Source organism: Balaenoptera ricei, chromosome 20 (genome assembly GCF_028023285.1).
Source record: "Balaenoptera ricei isolate mBalRic1 chromosome 20, mBalRic1.hap2, whole genome shotgun sequence".
Classification (NCBI taxonomy): Eukaryota; Metazoa; Chordata; class Mammalia; order Artiodactyla; family Balaenopteridae; genus Balaenoptera; species Balaenoptera ricei.
Window position 1 is genome coordinate 55,565,926 of NC_082658.1, and position 14,283 is coordinate 55,580,208.

The 14,283-nt window shown below is 52.3% G+C and overlaps 2 protein-coding genes across 2 annotated transcripts; both read right to left on the reverse strand.

Moving 5' to 3' along the window:
* Positions 1-120: 120 nt before the first annotated feature.
* On the reverse strand, positions 121-2,202 carry RNF227 (ring finger protein 227). Its single transcript, XM_059907197.1, is given in 3 exon segments — positions 121-1,589; positions 1,687-1,803; positions 1,806-2,202. Coding segments are annotated over 3 exon segments (570 nt in total). The 3' UTR covers positions 121-1,533.
* Positions 2,203-6,987: 4,785 nt separating this feature from the next.
* On the reverse strand, positions 6,988-14,077 carry KCNAB3 (potassium voltage-gated channel subfamily A regulatory beta subunit 3). The gene is made up of 14 exons (XM_059907786.1): positions 13,438-14,077; positions 12,044-12,087; positions 11,917-11,954; positions 11,598-11,677; positions 10,263-10,307; positions 10,117-10,161; positions 9,859-9,902; positions 9,576-9,662; positions 9,216-9,301; positions 8,950-9,070; positions 8,771-8,865; positions 8,573-8,693; positions 8,332-8,420; positions 6,988-8,022 (listed from the first exon to the last, which is right to left on the reverse strand). The coding sequence occupies exons 1-14, from the start codon at positions 13,677-13,679 to the stop codon at positions 7,945-7,947; spliced, it is 1,215 nt and encodes a 404-aa protein (XP_059763769.1). The 5' UTR covers positions 13,680-14,077; the 3' UTR covers positions 6,988-7,944.
* Positions 14,078-14,283: the final 206 nt, after the last annotated feature.

A 14,283-nucleotide genomic window follows, 5' to 3' on the forward strand; every position in this document is an offset into this window, starting at 1 on the left:
GGGGGGGTGGTCAGACCTGCATAGCTTGCCAAAGATTTGAACTGCTAGACACTACAGCTTGACACGTATTCACTACCAGAGCTTCTCAGAGGCTGAGAGACCAGACAATTTTTGAGGCTATTATATTAAAAAATGTAATTCCAACAAGCATTTATTGAGTACATGTTAAAAACACTGCTGTTGCCCTTGCAGATACAACAGTCACAAGTTAGTCACTGCTGTCATGGAGCTTACACTGTAGTGCAGGACACCAACAAAACACATATCAGAAAATAAAAGTAGTGAAAAAATAAAACAAGGCATTGTATTACAGAGGGCGAGGGAGGGGGGCTACACCAGATTGAAAGCTGAGAAAGACCTCCCTAAAGAGGGAATATTTAAGCTGAGACTTCAGACTTAAGGAAAGGAAAAAGGTAAAAACATAGTTAGAAAAATTGAGGTTTATTCTTAATAAGTTCCCCTTTTTAACTAAGGGGAAAATGCAACATAGTCTAGGACCTGGACCAGTGCTGCTTAAATTTTTATTTAAATGGATCACCTGGGATTCTTGTTAAAATGCAGAGTCTAATTCTGTAAGTCAGAAGTGGAATCCTGAGATTTTGCGCTTCCAACAGGCTCCCAGTCATGCTGATGCTGCTGGTCCTTGACTGTAACTCTACGATCACGAGATAACGAACAGGACTTTTAAATTGAACCCCTGCCCTGAAATAGGTGATGTCTAAATATGGGACACAAGTTTAAAATTGTATGATGAGCATCTTTTTTCAGTAGTGACAGTGTTTCCTTGTGGCTGTAAAAATAATATCAAAAGTTTACAATTCACTGCCGTTGCCAAATGGCTCTCCCTCCTATCCTTGATAGGCCCTAATGAGGTGACTCGGATAAATGCCCTTTGGACGTTGTCATACCTGCCCTAACAGGTTGAAGGGAGATTCTGAAATGAAGCGAGGCTCCTAACTTCATAGGTGGGGATGCGTCTTGACAATTTTAGGAACACAGTACTGGGAATGGGGAAACTAGTAGGCATACCAGCGGAGGGAGTAGGGTGGGTATGGTTTATTTTTCTCAGTTCTCTTAGGTGCTAGAGAAGTGAGATTAATATGACATGGAAATCAGCCTCTTCTCTCCTGTTCCATCTTTTTTAAACTTTCAAATCATTGACACAGAATTGCTAAAATGGGACCTGTTGCTCCCACACACCAGAGCTGCCCTGGACAAAAGCCAAAGTCACAGCTAGGGAAATAGTCTGTCTTCTTCCCACGGGAACGTAGACTTTGTTTCTATCCTCCCTGGGCCATTCCATCCTGAATATGCAAGGCTGGCAGAGTCAGTAGATGGGGGCGATTCGTCTAGGAGCCTACCCAGCGCAGCATCACCTCCCAGGGCGTTCCCTCCTGCCCTTGGCTCACCTCCCTCATTCGTGGCAATCCGGGATATGACAGGGGGTGGGCTTGGTACCAGTTCCTTGTAGTACAGCGCGCCCCGAGAATGCAGCTCCCACCTTTCTTCTTCCGTGGCTTCAGGGTTCCGCGGTTACAGCGTGCAGCGGGTCATGTGGGCCGAGTCCTTGATCTCCGGACAGTACAGCACTGGGGGAAAGAAGGACGGTTAGCGGCAGCGGAAGGGCGCAGCCGAACCGGCGTTCCGGGGCGCTCTCCCTCCACTGCCTACCCGGCGGCCCCTCACCGTTGCTAGGCAGCGGGCGCCGCCACCTGCGCGCGGGTGCCAGCCCCCGGGCCCAGGGCCGCAGGAGCTCACGCCATCCCGCGCTCCTAGGCCCCGCCCCCTTCTCTCCTTTTCCTCGTCATCGGCCTCTCGGTCCACATCGCCGCTTTCCCGAACCGGACCACCCGCTCCACTAGATTCGTGCGCGGCCCGCGCTGTTGCCTCCAAGCGCGACCACAAGCCCGGGTCGACAGCGACTTCAGTGACCCTGCCGCGCGGGAGCGGGGTGGGCGCGCGACAGAAGGGGCACATGACGACGTGGCGCAGACGCACTGCGCGCGCGGCCGCCCCGCCGCCGTCGCCACGCGCCGCCGACTCGCGCAGACAGGCGGTGCAGAGCGTGTGGCCGCGGCGGGCGCGCACCGTCCCGGGGAGGCGGCGGGGCTCGCGGTCCCCGAGGTTGAAGGGCCGGTAGCAGATGTTGCAGTCCAGCTCGCCCCGCTCCGGAAGAGACGGCACCCTCACCAGGAGCTGCATCGTGCCCGCCGCGGACTCGAGGGCGTCGCTAACGCGGCCGGCTCCGTAGACAGAAGGAGCAGGCCTGTTCTGGGGCCCGCGCCGAGGCCTGTTGCCCCTTTTAATAGTGAGACCCCTGCTCCTCTTGAGGCGTCACGCGGCGGTCAGGCCGCTCCCCGCGGCAGCACGCCTGTGGGCGGTGGAGGTGCGAGACCCCGAATGCCAGCCATGGCGAAGTGGGGGAAAAGGGCCAGGCGGTGCGAGGTCTGGGGAGGGGAAGTCGCGGCACGCCCCCCCCACCCCCCCTCCCTCCATGCCTTCCTTTATCCCCCACGCAGAGCCAGCGTTCCTTAATTCTACTGTGTGCAAATCCCCAGTTCCCTCCCTGGGCCCGGGCCCTCAGCCACTGGCACAGGGTTTCTCACACTCTTTCACAACCCACCCGAACGTACTTCGTAAGCCAGTGACACCGCCCATTCTGCCCAATCTTTAGTGGGCTCCTGGGCGTTTGAGCAGATGCTGCCCTCAGTTTTTCTTGTTATATACGACCTCCCTGTGTTCTTGTAAGGCTGGCTTCCCAAATATTATTCTCAAACTGCTCAACTCCCAGCTGACATCTCAGCCTAAGGAGGGCCCTAGATTCCAGGACCATGGCCTTAGGAATGCTGGGAATCCTATCCTTCCTGAGTAGCCAGGCCTGGCCACCCATACACCACGATGGCTGCAGCAAAGCAGCCCAGCCTGAGCTCTGACTCAGGGGTGTGACTTCTGCCACAGGTAAACAGGACATAGTACTCACAGCCCACATTCCCTCATGGTGCCACACCCACCCCTCAGCTGCCGCCTCACCCTCCTCTCCTGGACCTGCGGTCCAGATTCTGTTGTGGAGGTTCATAGCACGGACTCTAGAGCCCGCTTACCAGTTGTGACACTTTGAGCAAGTTACTTAACTTCTCTGGGACTCGGTTTCCTCATCTATAACATGTGGATGATAATAGGATTGAATCAGCTTAAATACTGATTCCAAGGTGCTTAGAATGATACTTGGCACACAGTAAACACCCAACGTTTTCAACACCCATTTCTTTTTTTTTTTTAAAGCTCCATTTTTATTATCAATGCTTTATTTTTTTTTAATTTATTAAATTTTTTGGCTGCATTGGGTCTTCATTGTAGTGCGTGGGCTTCTCATTGTGGTGTCTCCTCTTTGTTGTGGAGCATGGGCTCTAGGCACACGGGCTTCAGTAGTTGTGGCACGTGGGCTCAGTAGTTGTGGCTCGCAGGCTCAGCAGTTGTGGTACGAGGGCTTAGTTGCTCCACGGCATGTGGGATCTTCCCGGACCAGGGCCCGAACCCGTGTCCCCTGCATTGGCAGGCGGATTCTTAACCACTGAGCCACCAGGGAAGTCCTTCAACACCCATTTCTTTTGGTCAACATAAGATGGGCTTCTCCACACCCATGGCATTCACTAGCTGTAACAGGCAGTGTAAAGCTGGTTTTTAAAACCAGATTCTTTAAACCCTAGCGAGTAATCTTTTGTGAGGAGGTATATCATTATTTTTAATTATTTTATATCTTTTCAGAACTTCTAAGTTTTATTGTCTTTATGGTCACTTGGGGGAGGCTATCTACTTATACCAATGATGCTGTCATAATTCAGATTTTTTTTGGAACTTCTCTTTGTAATGGTGCTTAGAGATGTCCTCACATCTTTTAATATCTTCAGTTGGTGATTAAATCTTAATCTTCTAAGGTAGATTTGATTGTATAAATGCTCCCAAAGTATTTGACAGCCAAAGCCCTTCTAGCTCCAGACCTGGATATCCAGTTGCCTGCTCAGCTTCCTTTCTTGTTTATCAAGAACCGAAACTGATGGTCTCCCTGTCCAAAGCAGCATCTCTTCCAATGTTTCCTACCTCTTCCTTTACTCAACTCCAGAAACCTAGGTGTCATCCTTGATCCCGCTCTCGCTTTCACCTTCCTTTACCAGCTTATCGCTAAACCTGGTACATTTTGCCTCCTAAATATCTCTCTAATTCGTCTATTTTTCTCTCCCTCCAGTATACCACCCTAGTTCAGGCTGCCACCATCTCCTCTGTAAACAGGAGCCTCTTAACCAGTCTCCACAGTCATTCTGGCCTTCTGCAGGCCTGTCTCTACACTGCTTACGGTGATCTTTCCGAAGCTCAAGCCCAATTATGTCCTGCCACACACCACTTCCATTCCTGTTAAAAACCTTTTAATGCAGCAGTAGTTTAATAGCCCCAAATTCCCATGATACGTGACTTTGTTGCTTCTCCCATCAAGAATTGGGGTCTTTCTCTATGCCTTAAATCTGGGCTCACCTTGTGACTTTCTTTGACTAATAAAATGTGGCAGGAGTGATGTTGTGTGAGTTCTGGAGTCTCATTCCTTCAGAGGCCTTGCAGAGTCTGCCTTTGTCCCTTTGGAACCCTGCCCTGAGACCACCATGTAAGAAAGTTTGCTGGTGGATGAGGCCACTTGGAGAAGGGAGGAGCCCCAGCCAATAGCCAGCACTAACAGCCAGGTGTACCAGGGCGGCCACTGGATTTTCCTGCTCAGCTGCCCTGCCAGCTGAATGCAGCCACATGAATGAGCCCAGGTGAAAACCACAGAGGAAGCCCCCGGCCAGCCCACAGAATCATGGAGAAGAAATAAAAGTTTTAAAAAGTTGTTTTAAGCCATGAAATTTGGGGGGTTGATCTGTCATGTATCAATAGATAACTGATTTAGAGGGTTTCCTACTGTCCTTAGGATAAAGATAATATTCTGAAGTGCCCTCTAAGGCCCAGTATGTTCTGAAGCCACCCATGTCTCACATTCTGGTTCTGTTCCCTCTTTAGACATTCTGGCTTTGGAGACCTTTGGCTAGTTTGTTCCTTTCTGCCACAGGCTTTCTTGTACGCTGTTCCCCTAACCCTCTTGCTTTCACCTTAGTAACACCCACTCGTCCTTCAGCTGTCCATGCAGCCTCACTGTGTGAAATACCCACTGTAGACTCTGGTAACACCACATGCTTTCCTCTGGACTTCGGACAACCGAAGTTTGTGTGTGTTTGGGGGTTACTTGTTACTTCTTTGCCTCTCCCATCTGTAAACTTCGCAAAGGTTGTTCTGAGTCTGGTTTTGTTCACCACTGTGTCCCTGTGCTGTATGTACCATAGTAGGACTCAATAGATAAATACTTGTTAAATTAATGAACGAGGTGAGTGATAAATATGGTAAACGAGGGAATTCCCTGGCTGTCCAGTGGTTAGGACTCTTTCCCTGCCAGGGGCGACCCCTGGTCGGGGAACTAAAATCCTGCAAGCCACGCAGCACGGCCAATAATAATAATAATAATAAATTATATATATAAATATATATATATAAACATATATATGTATATATCATAAACGAGGTGTGACAATAAAGGAACATTCCTTACAAGGGGTTTCTAACTGCCTCTGAAGGTAATTCTAAGAGGACTTTTTTTTTTTTTTTTTTTTTTTTTTTTATTTATTTATGGCTTTGTTAGATCTTCGTTTCTGTGCGAGGGCTTTCTCTAGTTGTGGCAAGCGGGGGCCACTCTTCATCGCGGTGCGCGGGCCTCTCACTATCGCGGCCTCTCTTGTTGCGGAGCACACGCTCCAGACGCGCAGGCTCAGTAATTGTGGCTCACGGGCCTAGTTGCTCCGCGGCATGTGGGATCTTCCCAGACCAGGGCTCGAACCCGTGTCCCCTGCATTAGCAGGCAGATTCTCAACCACTGCGCCACCAGGGAAGCCCCTAAGAGGACTTTTTAAAATGTTTTGAGCAATGGGGTAGGCATCAATAAAATAAGTGCACAACCCTCCAAGGTAACTGTTTAAGGAGAGTACTATTTTGAATTTATAAATTCTTGTATGTTTGTTACAGAATAACTAACAATAGTTTAGTCACACATTTTTACCTCTTTGTTTCCTCCACAGTCTTCCAAAATGAGTGGGAGATGATAGGAGTGGATGTAAGTATTCATTAGTTGACGCGGTTGGTTGCTAATCCAGTGAATGGCATGCTGCTGACTTCTCTTGAAAATTGGTTTTATTCTGCTCTCCCAGCTTTGGGATCAAGGAAGGGTGAGGATGGGAAGAAGGGAGATGGTGAGGTTATATTTTAAGGGAGGCAGAGCTCATCCTGCCCTGCCTTGTGATCTTTAAAGGTTATAACTTTCCACCCACTTTGTGTCCCTTGGGGAAGAATAAGGGTAAGGATCTGACAGAATCCCATTTGCTTCTGCTTTTCCACCACTCTCACACCTGATCTTTGACTTGTTTTCTTTTTTTTCTTTATAATATTTCTTTTCCCTGTCTCTGTATCATTTCAACCATAGACCGGTTTTCATTTTACCTCTCCTTCCCCAAATCCCAAAGCCTCAACCTCAGAACAGCCCCTCCCCCTCAGCCACAGGAAAACCACCTAGATAGCTCATTGGCATATGTGTGGGTATCAGGCAAGAGGGAAACAAGACGAATGGCTAATATAACTTTCAAAACAAAACAAGGATAAGAGTGAGTATCAGAGGGAGGAGCACCAAAGCGATGAAGCCAGGCCTCTGGGTTCTAAGGAAGAAAACTGTGGCCTGGAGGATCAGGTGTGTGGGTCCTTGATGAGAGCAGTGACTAGGAGCACGATGCCTGGGTCACTAAGGTAAAGGAGCAGTGGAAAGGTAGTACTGGACCTTTCTAATGGCAGGGTGCTAGAGCCCCAGATATGTGAGACTGAGATCCTAACCTCTCAGCCCCCAGCAATTTCAGACGCGGTAAGTGATGATCAAGCCGAGATTTTATTTACAGTTCCCTGGGAAGTCTTACACAAGAGGGGCCATCATTATTGCTTTAAGATTATTGCCAGGAGGAAGACTACAGTCCTCCACTGCCAGGTAGGGAGTCCTGCTCAAGGCTCAAAAGTTTATCTCCAGACCTTTTTATGTCAGCCCCGTTTCTCTGCCGTGACCTAAAGGCTGTCACCTTTTCCTGCGAAGTGCGGCCCAACCGTACTTTCCAAGGGTTTCCCTGGCCACTTGTGCCACGACAAGCTATACACCGGCCATCAATTTTCCCTCATCAGTGCTTTGTCACTGCACTCCCCACCCTACCCCTCTCGGCAAGAACAAAGTATCAACACTCTGTGGTTTTAAGCCCTCCTTTACCTCCTGGCTGAGGCGGGGTCCTAGTTTCCCAAAGATTATCATTTACTTCCTGCCAGGACCAGCCTGGCCTCCTTTGTAACGAATGTAAGAGCCCCATCTCCTTTGTCCCAGATGACATCAAAACTCACTTCATATTAGGTTGTTACCCCTTGATGACATTTCAAGGGCCACTTTTGAGGTACTCTGCGTGGGTCTTGTATCTGCCTTTTTTTTCCCCCTGGGCCTCGGCGATTAGGGGAAGAGAGAAGGGAGCGAGTCCAAGTGGCAGAGAGGGGACGGCCCAGTAGCTCATGCCCAGGATTAGCAGGGAGGCCTAGGAGAACGCAATAGGGGGCGGCGGACTACTTTCCCTCTCAAGCCCCACTGCGGGAGGATATGGCTTTGTTCATGCTTTCGCTGCTGTAGCCGGAACTCGTTAGTGGGCGGGGCTTCCCTGGCTCCGGCCGCTGCGTGGAGGGATCCGGAGCGGGAGGGAGGCGGAGGCGGAGGCGGGGGCGGGGGCGGGGGCGGGGGCGGGGGTTGGGGTTGGGGGGGGAAGCGGCTCCGGTTTGGGTCCCTGCGCCCCCGACGGACTATTTCTTGAGATGCGGTTTGTTGCCCAGGAGCCCTTCTATCTCCATCACCGTCTGCGGGGTCAGCTGACTCAGCACCTGGAATTGAATGGGGTGGTGGAGAGGGCAGTGCATTCAGGGTTGCTGAACAAGGGCATGCGTTTCGAAAAGCCGGGGAGCCGCACAGCGAAGTCAAGTGGCAGGGAAAGAGTCGCAGCTGTGCCCCTGCCTCACCGTCTCGCCCTGGGACCTCTCATTTGCCAAGCGAGGACACTGTAGTGGGTGACCTCACAGGCCCATTCTGGCCTGGACAGCAAGGCGTTGCTTGACTGTGGGGGCAGGGGACAGAGATGGGCTCCGGCTCTGACACCCCCCCACACACTGCCCCCCACACCCCTCCCCCCTCACCTGCAGGGCGCCCAGGTGTTCAATCAGCTGCTCTGCACTGGACACCCCCAGCAAGACCGAGCTGACACCCTCACTGCGGAGACACCACGCTGGGCCAGAGAAGGAAAAAAAAAACAGCACACAGACTTCAGAGGTGTCTCCGAGGAAGAGGGTCCTCCCCAGAGACAAACCAGTCTGCGGTTTGGTAGCGTCTCAGGAGGAGACAAGGCCTCTGCAGGGTCCAGGGCTGGTGGCGTCTCACCAATAGCAAGCTGCGCCACGGTGCAGCCCAGCTGGTGAGCGATGGGGAGAAGGTCCATGACTTTGGCTTGTTGCTTCTTGCCATCCTCACTCTGCACTTTGTCTTTGTGCCACTGGTAGCCCTGGAGGCCAAGGAGAATCAGCAAAAGACCACTCCTCAGATAGTCCACTCCTGCCGTCCTGAGCCCCCAGATCTCACCTTGATGTTGACCCTGCAGGTATCTGGGACTCGCCCATCATACTTGCTAGTGATGAGGCCACAGGCCAGAGGGGACCAGGTGACTGAGCCAACACCTAAGAGGAAGAGAATTGGATGTGGGAAAGGGATCTAGGTGATGGTGAGGCCGAGGGAAAGGTAGGGATGAGGGGACTTCGAACCAATCTTGTGGTAGAGCTCTGGCAGCTGCATCTCCACCTTCTCCCTCTGAAACAGATGGTGCTCAGCTTGTTCACACACTGGAGGAATCAGGTTGAACTGTCTGGCCATGGAGTAGGCCTCCTGGGTTGGGGTGGGGAAAAAATGGGGGTCAGAGCACTCCTTCCATTTTCTTCCACTCCCCCCTCCTCCAGTAGAGTGGGGTTTGGAGTGGCCATGTGAAAAGTGGGAACAAGTTGTAGGACGGCGAGGTGGGTGGCACACTCACCATGATTTCTGCAGCCCCCCATCGGGATGTCCCCCAGTATAGGGCCAGGCCCTGGTTGATGACATAGGTCATGGCTCGCACAATCTCTAGGCACATAGGAGAGGGAGAGCCTCACTGTCAGACCCCTGGCATCCTGGGTTCCAGATTTGCAGACCTCTGCCTGCCCCACCAAGGCCCCACTCATCCCTGTGGAGTCAGAGAGGTTGGTATCTGCTCTTCACCTCCCTCCCTGTCCAAGTCCTGGGGTCTGAGCCTCCACTGTGGAGCTTGGGAGGCCTCCTGAGCAGGGGCTGGCTTCTGCTGAGGGTTTGAGAAGTGCTCAATTTTGAAGGGCTGTCAGGGTTGGGGTGCTGCTTTTACCCTCCATGGGACTGTTGGGGTCTGAGCGATTGGCGAAGATGATATCCACATATCCCAGCTGGAGGCGTTCCAGGGATCCTCGCAAGCCTGGGGTAAGCATGGGGCGAGGAAGGTAAGCTCTGGAGCTTCAGTTTCCTAAGAATTCAAACCTTATCCCTTTGCCATGGCCACCTAAATCCCAGCTTCCCTATTCAAAGCCTCAGACTCAGAGCTTCAGAGAATGTTCCCAACTCCTCTGGCTTCCATACCCAGCCACCTCCGGTTCCCAGCCCCTAACTCTTACCCTCAATGATGTGTTTGCGGCTCAAGCCTCGCTCAGTTTCTGCCCTGTAGGAAAAGGTAAGTCAAAGATGAGGTGTGTCAAAGATAAGGGACCAGGGCTGGCCTGGAATCTTGAGGAACTGGGATTTCAGGGGTCCTCACAGGCAGGATGCAGACCTGGGGTAGCAGGTGCAGGGACTGCTGTCCCCACCCCCATCCCATGCACCTTCACACAGTCTCTGCAGATCTTCTCCCCAATTATAGTGAGGCAGCCACTTACTGTCCTCCCCAAAAAATCTTGGTGGTGATGACATAGCTTGATCTCCTGGAAAAAAGAGAAATGGTAGAACCAGCAAGAAAAGGATTTTTGGATGATCATGTCCCCAGCAACCTCCTGGCCCTCCCCACCCACCCAACATGTCTTACCTCCAACCTTTGCTCTTGAGGATGTTGCCTAGGGTTCTTTCAGCCCTGGAAGGAAGACAGTGCAGAAGCACTGACCCCTCCAAAGTGGATCAGTTTCTTTCCCTCCTCCCCACCTTTCCCTTCAACTAATTTCCTCTCCTGTAAAATGGAGCATAAATGAGGAGCCCATTGGGCTGTCAGCCCCATCCTAGACTAAGTAAGAGGGGCTCCCAATCTAGGGTTATAGTTGTATCATTTTCATTCATTCATTCAACAAATGTCAGTTGTGCATCACTGTGTACCAAGCTCTGTTCTGGGTGCTGAAGGGATAGAATAGGATGAGAGAAGAGGGACCAACTATAGTGGAGCCAGGGAGGACACTGCCTCATCTGGTTCCAACCATTTGTATTGCCCTCCCCCTTCTTTTAGTCTCTGCAAAGTTCCACCCATCCTCCAAAATTTAGCTTGGATTCTGCCTCATTTTATGGAAAATGTTCTCTGATTGCTGTAGTCTATGGTCAGTCCTTGTCAGCTTCCATAGCTCTTATTGGCTACACAATTTTTTGACACTTAATCATGAGTTAATGTGTGACAAGTCTTAAGTTATGGTGGGCTCTTACTGAAGTGCTACTGTTATTTAATCTTTCGTATCTCCTTGTCTTTTGGTTTGTTTGTTTAACCACTTAGACTGTGAGCTTTTTGAGGGCATATTGATGTCATCCTTCAATCAGATACCTGCTCTGTGACAGGTTTTGCATAGGTACTTAGGTGACGTGGGAAAGAGCAAGACAAGTTCTGTGGAGGAAGGAGCCTCCCAGTTGAGCAGTGAATATGGCCTTGTAAACGAGTAATTGATGAACTGTGTATCAGAGGGTAGTGTAAAGTGCTTTGGGAGCTGAGGGGGATAGTGACCAACTTTGCGGAGTTGGGCAAAGGCTTCTTGGAGGAGCTGACATCTGGGACAAGTCTTAAAGATAAGCAGAAGAGTTTGCCAGAAGAAGAGGCAGGAGTAGTCATCCTAGGTTTTTACTATTTCCAGCGTGAAGCCGTGTGTGCTGTGGTGTAGTATGTTTGAAATTTAGCTTTGTCATCCTCACATAGTTGCACATAAATGATGTCCAGGAAATATTTGTTGGTTTTATTTTATTTTGACTGCACAGTATGCCCCATTGCCCTCAAAGCTGGAGAGAGACAGATGTTGGGACTACAGTTCCCATAATGCTTCGGGCCCCCACTGGCTGAAAGGTTGGAACTTAGTGATGCAGAATTCCCAGGGTTCTTTAGGGGGAAAACCAAAAAGCCCTGATATTCTCTCAACCTTCCAAGTGTAACTTAGTTTTTCACCCCAGTCCTTACTTTCCCGCTGCATACACTTCGGTGGTGTCAAACAGGTTTACGCCATGCTCATAGGCTACTGTCAGCACATCCTCTGCTGTCTAGGATGGTGAGAGAAAAAGTTGAAGATCAACAACCAGCCTCTCAGTTACCTTCCTTACGGCATTCTAGCCCATCAGACCTCAACCTTGGTTTCCACATTCACTCCGCTTTCCCCATCCTCCAACCTCAGGTCCACCGTTCTCCATGTTTGTTGTCCAAACCCCTATGCAAGTCCATTTCCCCCCTTTTTGGTTCCCTCATACCCCCTCACCCTGCTTCTAGGCCCCATCACTTATACCTCATCTGAGATCTGAGAACCAAATGTGACCCAGGTACCTGCAAGAGAGAAGCCAGGCAAGTGAGACCTGTGGGGGCAAGCCATGAAAGAACGCCCCTTCCCTTAATTCCTCTTCTTTCTAACTCACCTAGGCCAAGGCAGGATACCCGAAGACCAGACTTTCCTAGGTTCCTGCAGGACACAGAGGCAGAAGGAAGGGGTAGAGCCTCCATTAGCGACATAGATTATCAGCCTCCAGCTCCTCTCCTTCCAGACTGAGATGCCCTCAGGATGTCTCAGTCCAAAGAAACTAGACTCAGTGAGCCCACTGAATTGGGCAGTGCTATGGCCATAGCATAAGTGAACAAATAATGACTGTTCCTCTGGAGCCACTGTCCAATGCCTCTGTTCCCTCCTATCACACTGAAGATGCGCTGCCTTAGCGTTTCTGCTGGTGGGTCTTGTGTTTATTTGAGTCATCTCTGGGATGTGTAGAGTCAGGGGTGGGGGTTGGCTGGGAGGAATGCGACTGGCTAATTGTGTTGAGTTTGTGAAAACAGATCATCAGAGAGTGCTGTGCTAAAGGGCAGACACTGGGGTGGAAGGGGTAAACCAAGTTAAGTTCAGGCACTCAGGCAGGCAAGGATCCTTGGATAAGATAGGCAGGTGGGCCTCCAACAAAGGCAGGTAGGACACCTGGGTGGAGAGTATGAGAGGAAAGACCAGTTCTCCCTCTTCCCCTCTCTACTCCCTCTGCTCCTGTTGGCTTGTGAAGTCTGTCTTCAAACGAGAGAGCCCCCTCCTCCCAAGGACCCCCCACCCAGGCAGTCCGCTCAGCTTCCCAATCAGAGCCACCACATGGAGGGGATCAAATTCCTCAAGTGACAAAGCCAGGTCAGATCAGTGACCTCTGCTCACTCTCAAGCAGGAGCCCCTCCCCTCCCCCCTACTGGTAGTCCTGAGAGCCCAGTGGTTCTCTGAGATAAAGTCGGTTACATTTCAGTCCATCTTTCCCACATGGCCCCTGTCCCTCAGCAGGGGGTTGAGAGATGTGGTCCATCCTTCCAAGGACCCCACTTCCCTCCCCACCAAGAAGGGTTGCAGGAGACCTTGGGGCATGTGGGGACAGTATCTGGGTCAGGCACACTGAGCAGGCCAGAGTGAGAAGCCGTTTCCTTCCCCCATCTTCCCAGGACACGACCCAAGGACACTTCATCCAGGGGTGTGTGTGTGTGTGTGTGTGCAGCCTGGAGATCCGTGCATCCCTCGCCTTCCTGAGGGTAAGGAGGGAAGCTTAGGAGCATCCCCTGGGTCTGACAGGCCTGGTCAACCTTGGTAAACTTGATTTTCTACTAGTCGGGGGTATGGACTGGACGGAGAGCAAGAGAGGGCCCATGTAAGGGAGTGTCAGTGATGGGAAGAGGAGATGGAGTGAGCCGGGACCTTCTTAGCGAAGTTTGGGGGGTCCTGGAAGCATCCCAGGAAGCCTCAGGGGTCAGGAAAGGGGAGCAGATGTGGCGGGCTGCCCGGCCACCCCCATACCTGTATTTCATGCCAGTGCCTCGGCCGGTGCTCTCTCGGAGGACCCCAGCGGGCGCTGGGGGTCGGGGGACCACTGCGGCCCGGGCCTTGGGGCCCGACCCTCCTCCCCCCGGAGGATTCCCATGCCCCCCGCCGACCGGCCCGCCATTACCGCCCCCGGGGCCCGGCCGGGGTCCACACAGACGGTCCTCACTGCTCCGGCTGCGAAGGTTCTGCTCGGTACATGCGATAGACACCTGCATGCCGGCTGGCCAAGGCGGGGGAGGGGCTCCGAGGGGGCGGGAGGAGGAGGGAACCGGGAAGCCCGAGGGGAGACACCCGGGGGTGTAGTGGCGCGAGCCCTAGAAGAGCGGGAAGGCTGAGGAGGTTGCGGCCGGAGCAGCCAGGCAGGATCCGGCTCGCGGGGGCGGGCTGCTGGAGGTCGCGGGGTTTGCGGCGGAGAGGAGAAACGCGGGGGGCGCCACGAGTGGAGCGATTAGGATTCGGGGGTACTGGCGCAGGGAGGAAAGGGGGAAATGGACGAGGGTAAAGGTCGAGGGCGATCCTCGGAGGGTAGGAACTTAGGGACGAGGGGGGGCGGAAGAGAGATGCCACCTCAGTCCGAACCGCAGCGGGACCCGATAGACTCCTAGCCGCGTCGGCTGCGGGCCCAGCTAATCAACATGCAGTCACCGCCCCCTCATCTGCATAAAGCCGCCCGCCTCCCAGCCAAAACCTGCCGCTCATCTGCATAAGCCCCACCTTCCGGAGCTCCAGCGTGTTCTGTGGGCTCACAGGAACCAGAGAGCAGAACCGGGAAGGTGGTTCTACTCTCTGCACCCCGAGGCCAGTCGGCCTTCCCCCAAC

Excerpts from the sequence above, each read along its gene's own strand:
- KCNAB3 (XM_059907786.1), bottom strand. The coding sequence starts at position 13,679 with ATGCAGGTGTCTATCGCATGTACCGAGCAGAACCTTCGCAGCCGGAGC. Across the intron at positions 9,302-9,575 it reads CCCCAACAGTCCCATGGAGG|AGATTGTGCGAGCCATGACC; the intron begins GTAAAAGCAGCA and ends CTATGTGCCTAG. Across the intron at positions 8,866-8,949 it reads AGAGCTCTACCACAAGATTG|GTGTTGGCTCAGTCACCTGG; the intron begins GTTCGAAGTCCC and ends TCTTCCTCTTAG.